Genomic DNA, 14,102 nt, shown 5'->3' on the forward strand with positions numbered 1-14,102 from the left:
GGGTCGAAAAATCAGGCTGATCTAAATTTTGGCAGGCCACATCATACGGAATAGTGAAAATTGAATAGCTGCCCTTGAAAACTTCTTATGGCCCACCGTCGTATACATGCTTTATATAGGCCATCCATCTATTTCCTGATATCATTTTAGGGCTAGGCCCAAGAAATGAGACAGATCCAAGGCCTTAGTGGGCCAACCAGTGTAATCCAGGTGGATTGGATCCCTATCGTTGAATTCATCCCAAGGCCACCGTGACTTCTGAGGGCATACAGCAGACCACTTGCGTCACCAAATAAAGGGGGGGGGGGGGGGGGGGTAGTCCATACCGCTAAACCTGAGGCCGAACTAAGATTGGGGTGTGCCATGCGGCATGGATCAGTGAGAGTAATGCTGCCCATCGTTGAACCCTCCTTGGACCCACCTCGATGTCACTTATCATCCAACCTGTTGAGAGGATCCCACAGATCTGATTGTAGGGAGAACCCAACTGTGCCACATGTCTGAAAATGGTGGCCAAACCTCAAACCTCAACCGTTGAAATCTTTAAATACCATATATTCTGAACAATTTTTGGATAAAAATCTTTATTTATAACTAAAAGCTAAACAGGACAGCATGTAAACAGTTTACACCTGAAACTCATTTTAAGGTGTAGCTTGTTTACAGCTAAAAAAATTACAGGCACCCAAACGGCTCTCAAGTAAACATACATGTAATCATTGAAGGAAGCCGAACATGCAGGCAAGAACACTTATGTGCCTAGTCATATTGGAACATACAACACATCTGCATCCAATTACTGAATCTGCCATCATGGATTAGTTTTAACAAAATGCACGCATTGAGAACATAAATTAGGCAAAAAGAAAAGAAAAGAAAAGAAAAAAACTGGTGTGGAGGAATTACACAACTCCAAGAATGCATGTGTGCACATGCATGCACGCATCCACCAATACATGCATAACCTGAGGTGGCTTGCCAGCTTGGAACATGTACATAATTGCATGCGGAAGATCTCTCCATTGGATTTTAATAAAATGACCGCATTGAGGAGCACGAGCGCCAATGAAGTGCACGCCCATTCATGCATATGCATGCATGTGCAGGTTATTCAATCATGAGAGTGAGAAGACATTCCTTCCATTACCGAACTGGCTCCAACGGTACCTTGGCGATCTCTACCAAGAGCTTGTGCAGAGCCTGAGGCTTAGAGAAGAAAGGCGCATGATCACTCCCTTTCAGCCGGAACACCCGTTCTGGAGGATTCGCATTTATCATGCTCTGTTGCAGAGGAAGGGGTATGGCATTATCCTCGGGAGTCTCAATGTAAAAACGCCGGACTGAACTGTACTTGTTGGAGAGAGAGAGCTTCTCTAGAATTGGTGCAAAGGGAATCGACCTCATTGAAACTGAAGCCAAAGCGACATCCTTGACAAGAATATAACAAGCCAAGTTCATTAGGTAGTCAAGATAAGGTGTAAATCAAAAGGATGAGCGGTTTACTACTTCATGCAGTGTCATCACTATCCAATATGCATGTTCAAATTGGCAGTCAGGACAGAACCCAATTCACACACACACACACACACACACACACACGATACACGACATGAGGATATGGATAGCACCAAGTATCCTCAGATTCTCAGTTTGTACAAGTGGGGCCCATAGCTCAGTGATCCAGAGTGTTGATCTGATGAGCCTATCCATCAATGAGACAGCATCTCCCAGATTGAAAGGCATTGCAGTCTGATCTTTACTTGGCCCTTCTACTTCTGTTGAATGTGGACCGTTTTGCAGGCTTTGTCAGGATCAACCTATTGGAGAGATTTTCAGAGCATTGGCCATCTAACTTTGGGGTCCACAGTTCAAATGGTCTGGATAACTGAACCATAGGGAGCTAAACCTGTACATACTAGGACCTGGGGATAGAATAGAACTCAGATCAAGGATCATTCAATTGCTAGTGGCAGAAGAAATGGTAAACGTCTCAGTTTCTCAAGTTACATCCAAAGGAAGTTCCTTAAGGAGTCTGCGTCCACTGTTCAGATGGGGGGGTTGGTAAGGTGCTGTGTGATGAAAGGGGAGAAAGATTAAAGAACCCTGTTAACCAGATGCGAACAAGTGAGATCTTAAGGTTCCATACCCACACGTGTGGTATCCAGAGTCTACATTCAAGCAGTGTTCTTCTAAATGGCTTAATGCTATGTGACATGTACCTTACGTTATGTAGCCTAGCTTTGTTTTCACATTATGTAGCTCATGAAAATAGCTGAAGCCACATGTAGCCTAAACTACACGTCAGTTAGCCTACGTGAAACCATGAAGCTTACACTGCAAGTTATTTCTTACTCAAACATTAAAGTCTTATTAATGTTTTTCAACGATTTGTTACATTGTTCTACTTTCTCTAAAAATTAGTTGAAGTTTTCAATGATTTTAGTGAAAATGATATTAAGTAACAATATTGAATCAGTTCCGTTGCTAATTTCTTCATCTTTTTGCTTAATCTGTGCACTATTTTTTCCTATTATTTGCAGCTGTGTTTGGTTGCACGAAATATCATGAAATTTAATAATATTATCCACCAAAATAGAAATTTCATGATATTTAGCGCAACCAAATGCATCCTTGATTAAAAACAAGTAGTAGGGTAGCTTACACTGCACGCTACGTGGCTTACACTAGACACCATTCTCTATTTAAAACCCTGCATTTAAGTAGGGACCACTGAAATGACGCCCTGGCTCACTCATACGGTGGGCCACAACTATATGTGAGAAATGGAAAATCAGAAAAAAGGCAAACTTGTGGCCAACACAGTGCGCGGAGCAGCCAACGCTTCATGGCTGGGATCTCTCGCTGATGCAGGTCCAATCCACATTCCTCAAGATATAAAGATGCCCTTTTTTTTTTTTTTTTGCAATCTGATTGGGTAGACTCAGAGGAGAAAGTAAGAGCTCTCCTTGAAGGTCCAACTCTCCAGGATTTTAGACCTTTGTATTCAGGAAAACCTTCAGTGGAATCTGGACCTTTGAATGCTATTGCACAAGTCTCTGAAAAGTTTGGGTTCATCAACGTTGGTACTGACATGATTGAGAGGATTTGAAACTAGCAAGGGAATTTAGAGGTGTTGTCTCTTCTTACCCATGAGGCTTGGGGGGTCTTACAAAGAAGGCTAGTCAAGTTCTCTTTCTCGCGGGCAATCTCTGCCTCCTATTGTGTATTTATTTCACTATGGTTTTTGCTGCAAAATTTCCTTAGGAAATATTATCTTACCGAACAATGCCTTGACTAATGGAAATTGTTGAGGGAAAAAATATAACAAGTCCTTGAGTCGACTAGAGGACCGGAAGAATAGTGAAGCAATGGCTCGGACTTGTTGGATGCCAAGTTTGAATAAAGCCCAAAGTCCATAAGAACACTGGATGGAGAGATGTAGCTCGGACCGTGAGGTCCTTGACCCAGCCGTAGCCTGAGCGTCCAGAGCCATAAAGCGAAAACCTCTTAGGGAGGAAGTGCACCTCGAGGCCCAATCAAAGCCTCACAGAGGAAAGCTTAAACCAACAGAGTAAGATCAGTCGGTCCTGGAGCCATCCAAACTTTAATCCGACTCAAGGATTGAGTCAGTTAACAGAGTAGGCGGAGAATTAGCCATAGAATTTTTCTTAGCACGATAATGTTGGAAACATAAGCATCGGTCGAGCTATATTACTTCATATCCGGAAGTTACCTAGTAAAACTCTGGATTCTACCCGAGATTTTTGAAAGTGATAAGATAATAATCTTCAAAAATATAGAGGAAACAGGGATTACGAATCCTCAAAGATGAAAATATACCCTTATAGGATTTATTCTAAGGAAAACGAAAGCCGTATGGAGTACGACGCTATTATAAATACAGAGATCCTCATAATAAAAGGTATGCAAAAACTCTTTCCCTAAAAACCTTTCAAAAAAGACCCAAATTCTGACTTTAGCATCGGAGAGTCCCCTGGCAAGACCAGGGTCACCTTTTCCTTCTTACGTGTGCAGATTCCAGGGTCATAGAAGAGGCGAGCCCGAAAACAACATCAACAGTTTGGCGCCGTTTATGGGAAACGATACGAAAGGTCGTTTTCCAAGCTCTATCAAAAAGGCTCAGATAAATCTCCAATGGCAAGAACTATGAGAACTATTCAAAACGAGCCTAATGAGGTCGCGGTTACTGGACCACCGGCAACAGTAGGCCCACCAGGCACGAATGGAACCCAAGGGGCTCAACCGTCCCGACAATCGACAAGGTTTCGCGGCCCGGCCGGCAACCTCCGTTTCGACCAGGCATACTCAACGAAACAGGGGAAACGGGCGGTTAGATAAGAAAGTCCAAGAACTTAGTACTGATATGAACTGCGTGAAACAAATGCTGGAACAGATTCATCGTCAGCAAGTTCCGCCTCAACATGAAGGCGGTCAGACGAATGTCCCACAACAATTCGTCGATCCTTAGCCTGTTGCCCCGCGATCTGTCCCCCAGCAAAGTCAGCACCAAGGTCCGGTCGAGCCTGCACCCGCTCATTCCGTGACTGCCCTGCTGTCTGCCACTGATCTTTGACACGAAATAGATCGGAGAAGGCGTAGTAGGCCTCCGGTTGAGGGTACGGCGAATAGCGACAAACCATGGAAAGTTGACCTTCAGGATTTTCGGAGGGAAGTGCAGGAAGAGATCGTCGATATGAACCAAAACCGCTACATCAATCCAACAGGACCCGAGGCAAAGGCACCCCCGTTCATAGAGGAAATTATGAAAGCTCGGTTATCGGAGCAATTCCGTCTTCCGCAAATCCCGCATTTTACCAGCAAAACCAATCCAACCAAGCACGTTGAGTCCGTTTGGACGTACATGGAACTGCATGACGCCTCAGACGCCTTGATGTGTTGAGCCTTTTCTCTCACCCTGGCCAACGTAACTCGGCTTTGGTTCAAACAGTTGAAACCAAAGTCGATTAGCTCATTCACCGAACTCAGCGACGCTTTCCTCACCAATTTCATTAGTGGGAAGAAAAAATTGAAATCATCTACGCCCCTGAACAATATAATCTAGAAAGAGGGAGAGTTAGTCAAGGATTATGTCAAGCGCTTTAATTTTGAGTCGCTCCAAGTTCGGAAGCACTCGGACGAGACAACTCTCAATTCAATTATGCAAGGTGTCTGAGACAAGCCGTTTCTTGCATCTCTCGACAAGAACTCGCCCGCTACTCTGGCCGAATTCATGGCTCGGTCAGATAAGTATGCAGATGCCGAGGAAACCCGAATCCTGCGCGAGGCTGCCCAAAACGCGAAAACCCTAGCTAAAGAGCCAGCCAAAAAAGAAGTTGACTCAGCTAGTGGTAAAAAGCGAAAAGATGATCGGTCTCGCGATGAACTTAGGTTGGGAAAACGGCCCGATCATAAATTTTCGACATAGACTCTGCTCAACAAGCCACAAGAGCAAGTACTAATGGAGATCAAAGGCGAAGGATTTGTCAACTGGCCAGACAGACTTCGGAGTAACCCAAACCGATGGAATAAAGGCAAATACTGCCATTTCCATCGTGATCATGGACATAACACTAGTGACTGTTATAATCTGAAGCAGGAGATCGAAAGGCTCATCCGAGAGGGCCATCTCGGCAAGCATGTCGATCCTAGAGCCAGAACCGTAGAAGAACACCCAAACGATAATCGGCCCACCGAAGATATCCGAACTATTATCGGTGGCCATTTGGGTGGAGGCGATTCAAGTAATACTCGGAAAAAACATGCGAGAAGTATTGATCGGCCTGAGTCCGAAATCATGGTTCTAGCTCAGCCTCCAAAGAAAAGAAAGTTTGAAAAGTACACTGTAGCATTCATTGAGGAAGACGCGAAGGGTATTCATCACCTGCATGACGACGCTTTAGTCGTCACTGTTACTATCACAAATTGCCGAGTCTTCAGAGTTCTTATCGACACAGGTTCATCTGCGGACGTACTGTTTACGTAAGCATTCGACAAGATGGGCAGTGAACGATCGGCTCTGAGACCCGTAAGGACTCCGTTGGTCGGATTCTCTGGTGGACAGATTCTTCCCGAGGGAGCAATTAGCCTCCCGCTCACTGCTGGGGAGGCGCCGAGTCAAGCCACTGTTATGATTGACTTTTTAGTAGTTGATCAGTCTTCATTTTATAACTTTATCCTCAGTTGACCCTCCATCTCCTCTAAGCCATCATCTCAACTTATCATTTGTCCATGAAGTTCCCGACTGAGAATGGCATTAGGGTGGTAAGAGGAGACTAGCACGACGCTCGAAGATGTTATGCTACTGCCTTGCAAGCACCTACAGAGGTCACAACGATTGAAACCTTGGATCCGCGCGACGAATCTTCCGGACGGGGCCAGCCCGTGGAAGAGCTCGTCTAAGTGCCTTTGGATGAGTCGGACCTTTCGAAGACTATTCGAATTGGATCGTCCCTAATTATGCCATTGAAAGAGAAGCTGATAGCCCTGCTACGCCGATATGCCGATGTCTTCGCATGGACTCATGAAGACATGCCGGGTATTGACCCTTCAGTCATGACTCACCGACTTAATATCGACTAGAATTACAAGCCAATCCGTCAAAAATGACGCGCTCTCGGCCCTGAGAGATACGCCATAATCGAGGAAGAGGTTGTAAAACTCCTCAGGGCCAACTTCATTGAATGGGTAGCCATCGTTGTGTTGGTCAAAAAGGCTAATGGGAAGTGATGAGTCTGTATAAACTATATTGACTTAAATAAATGTTGAGGGTCAAATATTACATACCAAACCCCAGTTACTGCATGGATTTATGAGCATGAATTACTCAGTTTCATGGACGCTTATTCAAGGTATAAAGATGATCGCCGGGTTCCTTCACTGTTCTGTTACCTGAATTCCAAGGGCCGAGAACGCTAAAGCCGATCTACCAGCAAAGCTTGCCTCAGCTGACGAAGATGATATCCCTAGATCCATTCCTATCGAATTTATGGCCGAGCCAAGGGTTGGAGGAACCGAGTCTTCCACATTGCTCCCCATCGATTCCGAATCATCTTGAGTCGACCCAATCGTCAAATACTTGGAAACTGGCAAACTCCCTCAAGATCGAACCGAGGCCCGATGACTGAAGGTTCATGCGGCCCGCTACACTGTGCTTGGCGACGTTCTATATAAGAAAGGATACTACACGCCCCTCCTGCGATGCCTGAAACCGGGTGAAGCCGATTATGTCCTGCGCAAAATTCATAAAGGCATTTGTGGTAATCACTCGGGCAGTCGATCCCTAGCTCACAAAGTCATTCGGCAAGGATATTATTAGCCGACCATTTAGTGAGACGCTAAGAAACTCATCCAGGGTTGCGATTTGCTCGTCGCCATCGACTATTTCACCAAATGGGCCAAGGCCGAATCCCTAGGCAAGATAACCGAGCAGAAGATCACGGATTTGTTTAAAAAAACATCATCTGCCGATTCGGGATACCTCGGACTATTGTCTCCGACAACGGGAAACAGTTCGAGAACAGGCAGTATCACGACATGTGCCGAAATCTAGGGATCAGGAACGTTTACTCGTCCTCGCGTCATCTACAGGCAAATGGACATGTCGAAGCCGTCAACAAGGTAATTAAACAACAACTTCGGACTAAGCTAGACCGAGCCAAAGGAGTATGGGCCGAAGAACTTCCCAAAGTCCTTTGGGCACACCGAATTACAGCCCCAACTGTTATAGGAGAAACCCCCTTCTCGCTAGCCTATGGCTCGGAGGCAGTCGTCTCTGTGGAGATCGGCCTACCTACCGCCCGAGTAAGTTCATATAACGAGCAAAACAATGAGGAGCTGCTGACTCTCAACCTTGACCTCCTCGACGAAATCAGGGAATTGGCTTGACTTTGGACAACCGCTTACCAATGATTAGTGTCTCAGTCTTACAACGCCCGAGTCAAAGTTAGGCGGTTTCGAGCAGGAGATTTGGTCCTCCGAAGAACTTTTTAGAACACTAAAGAAAGCAGAGCAGGAACGTTGGGCCCCAATTGGGAAGGCCCCTACAAAATTGCCAACGCTATCCGACCAGGTACTTATCGACTGGAAGACCTAACAGGGCAGCTCCTGCCTCACCCGTGGAATGCCGAGCATCTTAAGATATACTATCCATAGTTTGGTTAAAAAGTGATCCATACTCAGTTTAATTGTCTAAACACTTGCAAAATCAAAGGAAGAGAAATGTGTAGAATGCCGAATAAGCAAAAAGCATATATTCATTGATCAGTAAAGTGTTACATTAATCAGTTCATTAATTACAGTTAAGCCGGAATAATACAACGATAAGTGTTCTACACTCGGATCTCGATAAAAGATAACGCTCGACGCTGTTGACATGCTCGGCCCCGAGGCTTGGTGTGCTTGAAGCAGATGTGGGGAACAAAAAGGAATTGTTCTTCGCCACGCCAACTTTAGGGCTCGGCCTCGCCCGCCGCACCAAGAGCTAACCTAGGAGATGCTGATGGAGCTGCATCAGGAGCAGTAGCAAAGGTGTCATAAGTGTAGCCTCGGGGTCAGCTGTCGCCTCGCCACCGAACCTCGACTCGCCCTCGTTAAAGCCGGACAGATTTAGGTGAGGAAAAGCACCCTTCATCACTTCGATACATTTAGCGTAACCCTCTCAGTAAACGAGGGTCCGCTCCTCAAAAGCCGAAGATGAAAGGAACTTTTCCACCGCCTCCTCTCTTGCAGTCGCAAGGGCGGCCTTGGTCCCCTTCGCGAGCTCCTGAAGCTTCCTCTGAGCCACGACCCGCTCTGTGGCAGCCTGTTCGAAGGCCAGCCTGGCCTCTTCCAATCGCTAAGCCACGCGAGCTCTTTCCATTGAGGCCGACACAAGAGCAGCCTTTGCCTCCTCAAGCTGCCCTCCGCAAAGAGAGCCCGAGACTCAAAAAATGACAGTGGAGACTTCTCTTCCGACCGCCAAGTCTCAGCATTTGACAGCCTAGCCTCTGCCTCCACAGCACGCCTGACCAAGGTGGATACTTCGGCATGGGCCTTCAGCAGGCAAGGGGCGAATTGCACAAAAAAATAACTCTTTAGAATAAGAGAATCCTAAAATGAAATAACCACGGGGGATAGTGACAATACCTCGAGCAACAACGTCCCAATCCTGTCGAGCGTGTTGTCCACGAAAGTCGCCTCCAAAAGGCCGAAGAACTCCCCTGCGAATATCTGCCGACTCGCCCAAGGAAGGATCTCTTCAACCTTTTGGCGGAAGGCTATCCTCTCTTCCTCAGTTGCTCTCGTCCTCCACGGCTCCCTTTCCTCAACTCTCAGAGCAGTGGAGGCTTCAGCGGGGTCAGACTCAGGAGCTTCCTGAGGTACCTCAGAAGGCACCGTCACCGCTTCAATTGCCCCTGCCCCTGGGGCGGATGCTTCCGTCGCTTCCGCCACCTCCGTGCCTTCGTCAACCTCAATAACAGTCAAGGGAGCAGGGGGGACGGTCCTTACCGGGCCTTTTGAGACCGCCTTACGTCTCTTTAAGGCCCAGGGGCCCGAGCGAGGCGGGGGTCGGATTTGAGATGGCGGACAGAGAGAAGGCCGAGCTTCAGACATGTCTGCATTCAGAGAAGGCTGAGCGGTAGTACAGTCGGACAGGCAAATATAAAAAATAATAATAATATTAATAAATAAAATAAAATAAATAAAATAAAAAGAGAAGGAAAACTCTCTCACCAGTCACTGCGGAGTCAAAGCCCCACTAAAAAGGAAGCTCCAGCTGGAGAAGCCTCTTACAAGATCTCCTCTCCGGGTCAAGGGCTTGGAAACTGAATCCGGGTCAGAGAATCCCAGTCAAGGTTCGGAGGTTGCTTCGGTATTGATGAAAAGTAGAGAAGTTACTCCCTCGATTCGGTTAAAAACGAGTTTAAAAAAGGGGGATGAGGCAGTAAACCACATCAACTCTACTTGCCGCCGCACAAAAGGTTAGAGGAACAAAGGGCTGGATAGGTCTAGCTTCGGCTGACTCCCACCTACCGAGGGCCCAAAACCATCTCTCTCCAGTGCTTGTTCAATGAAGGGGAGTCAGTTATTAAGGGCTCGCCGGTGTTCTGCCAAGAGCAGAAGAACCAACCGGGATGCTGGGTGTGAGCCCACACTTGGTATAAGTGGAGAAATTCATTCACACTTAGCTCGAGCTATCGTGTCTCGGCCCAAAGCACCGCCCAGCCGAACAAGTCCCTCCACCCATTCGATACAACTTGTCCCGGGGCTATCCCCAGACTGCCTAGCAGTTCCCGAGCAATCTTTTGAAGCAGCAACTGGAGACCGCATTGCAGCACAACAACAAAAATCGCAATTGCCCCAGGTGAAGGTTGGTCGGGTAGCTCTCCAGGCCAGGGAAGAGTCAAAATGACTGAATCCGGAATGTGATATCCGGACTAGATCTTTGACAGCTCCTCTGTTGTCATCACTGAAGGTACGGGTTCTTTAACCCGTTCTTCGGTCTCAATTTCCTCCTCTCTGCCTCCCTCAAAATCATGGCGGCCGGAGGAGCCCCCAATGGCCATACGGTCAGGAAACGAATCCAATGCCTCCATTGACGCCACCGGCCTCTCTGCCGGAGGGTCTACAACCCTCGGCAAATGGCGAAATAAGAGATCGGCCTCTCCGGCAACCTCCGCCAACAGTGAGGGTGATTCCGAAGCCGACCAAAAGTCGCTCGCTTCACCCTCATCGTATTATTCTCCCTCCCTAGGGCTTGTGGGGCCTGACATTGTTAAAAAGAAAAGAAAGTGAGGAAGAAGGAGCTCACTAGGAGAAATCCAAAAATGTCGAAAGCAGGAGGAAGCGCAAAGGATTACAAGGCCGGAATCCGCGAAAGGAGCGAGGAGGCGAAAGCACAAGAGAGAATTGAAAGAAGGCGCGAACTGACGAAAATTCGCTTAGGGCGACCCTCTTTTATAGAGCTGCCATGTGGCTCCAACATTAAATAAGGAGCCGAAGCAACGCCTCCTCGAGTGCGTCGACTTTACACATGGCGGCTCTCCATGCGTTGTCGCCAAATATGTGGCCACGTGTCCGACCTTCATACGCCCCGGTGCTGCAATGACGGCCACTCCGCTCGTGCGGTCTCGATAAACGAGTCGACGCGTGGTCGAACAAAGCGACGTATCTTGGAAGTCGTGTAAGCCGCCTTATACCCATTAAATGCTTCATCATTACTAGGCTCTAATACAGACCGACTCAATTCCGAAATACTCCGCAACCGCCTTAGGGTGCTGCACGGAGTAAGGGGGCTTACTGTTGGGGGAAAAAATATAACAAGTCCTTGAGTTGACTAGAGGACCGGAAGAATAGTGAAGCAATGGCTCGGACTCGTTGGATGTCGAGTCTGAATAAAGCCCAAAGTCCATAAGAACGTTGGATGGAGAGACGTAGCTCGAACCGTGAGGTCCTTGACCCGGCCGTAACATGAGCATCCAAAGCCATAAAGCGAAAACCTTTAAGGGAGGAAGTGCACCTCGAGGCCCAATCAAAGCCTCACAGCAGAAAGCCTAAACCGACAGAGTAAGATCAGTCGGTCCTGGAGCCGCCCAAACTTTAGTCCGACTCAAGGATTGAGTCGGTCAACAGAGTAGGCGGAGAATCAGCCGTAGAGTTTGTCTCATCACGACAATGTCAGAAAGATAAGCATCGGTCAGGCTATATTGCTCCATATCCAGAAGTTACCTAGTAAAACTCTGGATTCTGCCAGAGATTTTCGGAAGAGATAAGATAATAATCTCCGAGAATCTAGAGGAAACAGGGATTACGGATCCTCAAAGATGGAAATCTACCCTTACGGGATTTTACTCTAAGGAATATGAAAGCCCTACGGGGTACGACCCCATTATAAATACAGAGATCCTCATGGTAAAAGGTATGCAAAAACTCTCGCCTTAAAAACCTTTCAAAAGAGACCCAGATTCTGACTTTAGCATCGGAGGGTCCCCTGGCAAGACCAGGGTCACCTTTTCCTTCTTACGTGTGCAGATTCCAGGGTCATAGAAGAGGCGAGCCCAAAAACAGCATCAACAGAAATAATCAGGAGATGCTTTTCAAAGTGTGAAATGACCAAAATACCCTGGTTTGTTTTTTTCTCTAAAAAATGGAGTTGAGAATTGTGGAGCCCACGTGGGGTGGGTATGACATCCAACAGATGCACCTCACCGTGATGATCGGATGAACCCAAAATCAGGCTGATCTAATCATTAGGTGGGCCAAAACATAAAAGATATGTACACCAACCAAAAAAAAAAAAAAAAATCCAAATTCATGTATGACCCAGCTGATGATCTAATCAGCCTGATTCTGGTTCATCCAATCATCATGTAAGGGTGCATCAGTTGGACAGATTGGATGTCATACACCCCAAGTGAGCCCCACAATTATTTACCTCACCACTTTTTAGAGAAGAAATAAATGAGGACAATTTATTCATTGCACCTCCCGAAAAGCACCTCATGGGCAATACAAAAAGTCAAGCCATTGTCTGGTAAAATCAAAATTCCCGAGGAATTTAAAAATCACCATGAAAAAAGAAAAAAAAAAAGTACATGACAATAACATGTATGAATAGGTCTCAAGATTTGCATCAAGCAGGCTAGAGGCGTATCGTATATGCTTAGATACAAAAAGGGGAGCAAATTTATACTTAAGATGGTGCTTTGGGAATCAATGGCATAATACATAGGGTCGTTTGTGTAATCTAATCACTCGAGCCTTTCTTTACCTCCAGCTCGTTAGTTGAGCAGCAGTGCATTCACCCTTCTTGAGGAGAGATCCAAGCTCAATTCCCACTGATGAGCTAGTGGTAGGGTCCTGCCCAGCACTACCTGGATTGTGGATCGCTCCAATACGTGGTGCAAGAACAGGCACACATTGGCAACTTCATGCGGTAAATCGTAAACTAGGGGTAAGGATCGTGTGGAATGCTACAGATTATACAGTAAGAACATGCAATCTAGTCTTTTACATGCACTGATGAATGCTTTTATTATAGACCTTCAGTGCATGGTAACCTATTTTAAGCATGCTAGTGCAAAAATAAATATAAATCTCTAAATTTTAGATGCAGGTTACATTACTATTTTGCAATCCAGTCGGTAAAAGGCACTTTGAGAAGAGAACACATTTGTACTAAAGGTGGTCCAAACTCCAAAGCGGACCCCACTTGACATGTGATATTCCAGCCATGCAGGACATCCAATTGGCCTGTGAGGTCCACAAATCCAACCAGACTGGTTTGACTGTGGAGGCCACATTTGGTTTGTATGAACCATACAAGACCAAACAGTCTGCCCGGTTCACATATATGAGTTCTACATGGATTGGATTCTTTATTTCTAGTTGCTTGGTCAGATTTGAGCGCTTAGTTCAGTTTCCGATTGTTTTTATTAGAAAAGATGTCAATGAGTTAGTTCATTTTTCCACCGCTTGTTTTTATTAGAAAGATGTCAATGAGTTATTATACAGAATTTGTATGGGAAAGTAGATAAAAACAAGGGAGGGGATGGAATGGTAGTTCCCCTTCCCACAAATTTCACCTACTAAGCAGGTCCGAGGTGTGTAAGCCTTATACCAAGGGAGGGGCTGGAATTAGAGTCCTTCCAGACGTCAATTCCACCCAGCTAGGGAAATGGCTATGGCGTTTTGGATCCGAGGAGGGAAGTAGGTGGAGGGAAGCTATTGATGCTAAATGTGGTGTTGAGGAAGGTGGTTGGTTCACTAAACTCTCATCCCTCTATGGGGCTTCCAGCATCTGGAAAGCCATTTCGGGTATTAAGGAGTCCTTCCTTGAGGGAGTTTCTTTCAGTTTGGGAAATGGCGGTAAGATCAAGTTCTCGTTGGGACAATTGGATCTTGGATGGACCCCTTGCTGATGCCTTTCCCAATCTGGCCAACATCTCCTCAAACATTTATCTCCCTTTCTGTGGTTGATTGTTTCTCTCCTATTGGAACATGAGTCTGGTGTCCCCCATGTAGAAGAGATCTCTCTGACTGCCTGGCTTGTTCTCTTCCACCTCTTGCAAGGGATTCAGCCCACTCCACATACAGATGACAGC

General features: G+C 46.4%; 1 protein-coding gene across 3 annotated transcripts in view; it reads right to left on the reverse strand.

The window, feature by feature from the left end:
* Nucleotides 1–696: 696 nt before the first annotated feature.
* Nucleotides 697–14,102, reverse strand: part of LOC131229680 (putative methylesterase 11, chloroplastic) — a 69,846-nt gene continuing 56,440 nt past the window's right edge. For all 3 annotated transcript variants that reach the window (XM_058225664.1, XM_058225662.1, XM_058225663.1), the window contains one exon: nt 697–1,428. In XM_058225664.1, the coding sequence (XP_058081647.1) occupies nt 1,144–1,428 (285 nt within the window). In that variant the 3' untranslated portion in view covers nt 697–1,143. The remainder of the gene's footprint in view (nt 1,429–14,102) is intronic.

The sequence above is a fragment of the Magnolia sinica genome, chromosome 16 (assembly GCF_029962835.1).
Source record: "Magnolia sinica isolate HGM2019 chromosome 16, MsV1, whole genome shotgun sequence".
Taxonomy (NCBI): domain Eukaryota; kingdom Viridiplantae; phylum Streptophyta; class Magnoliopsida; order Magnoliales; family Magnoliaceae; genus Magnolia; species Magnolia sinica.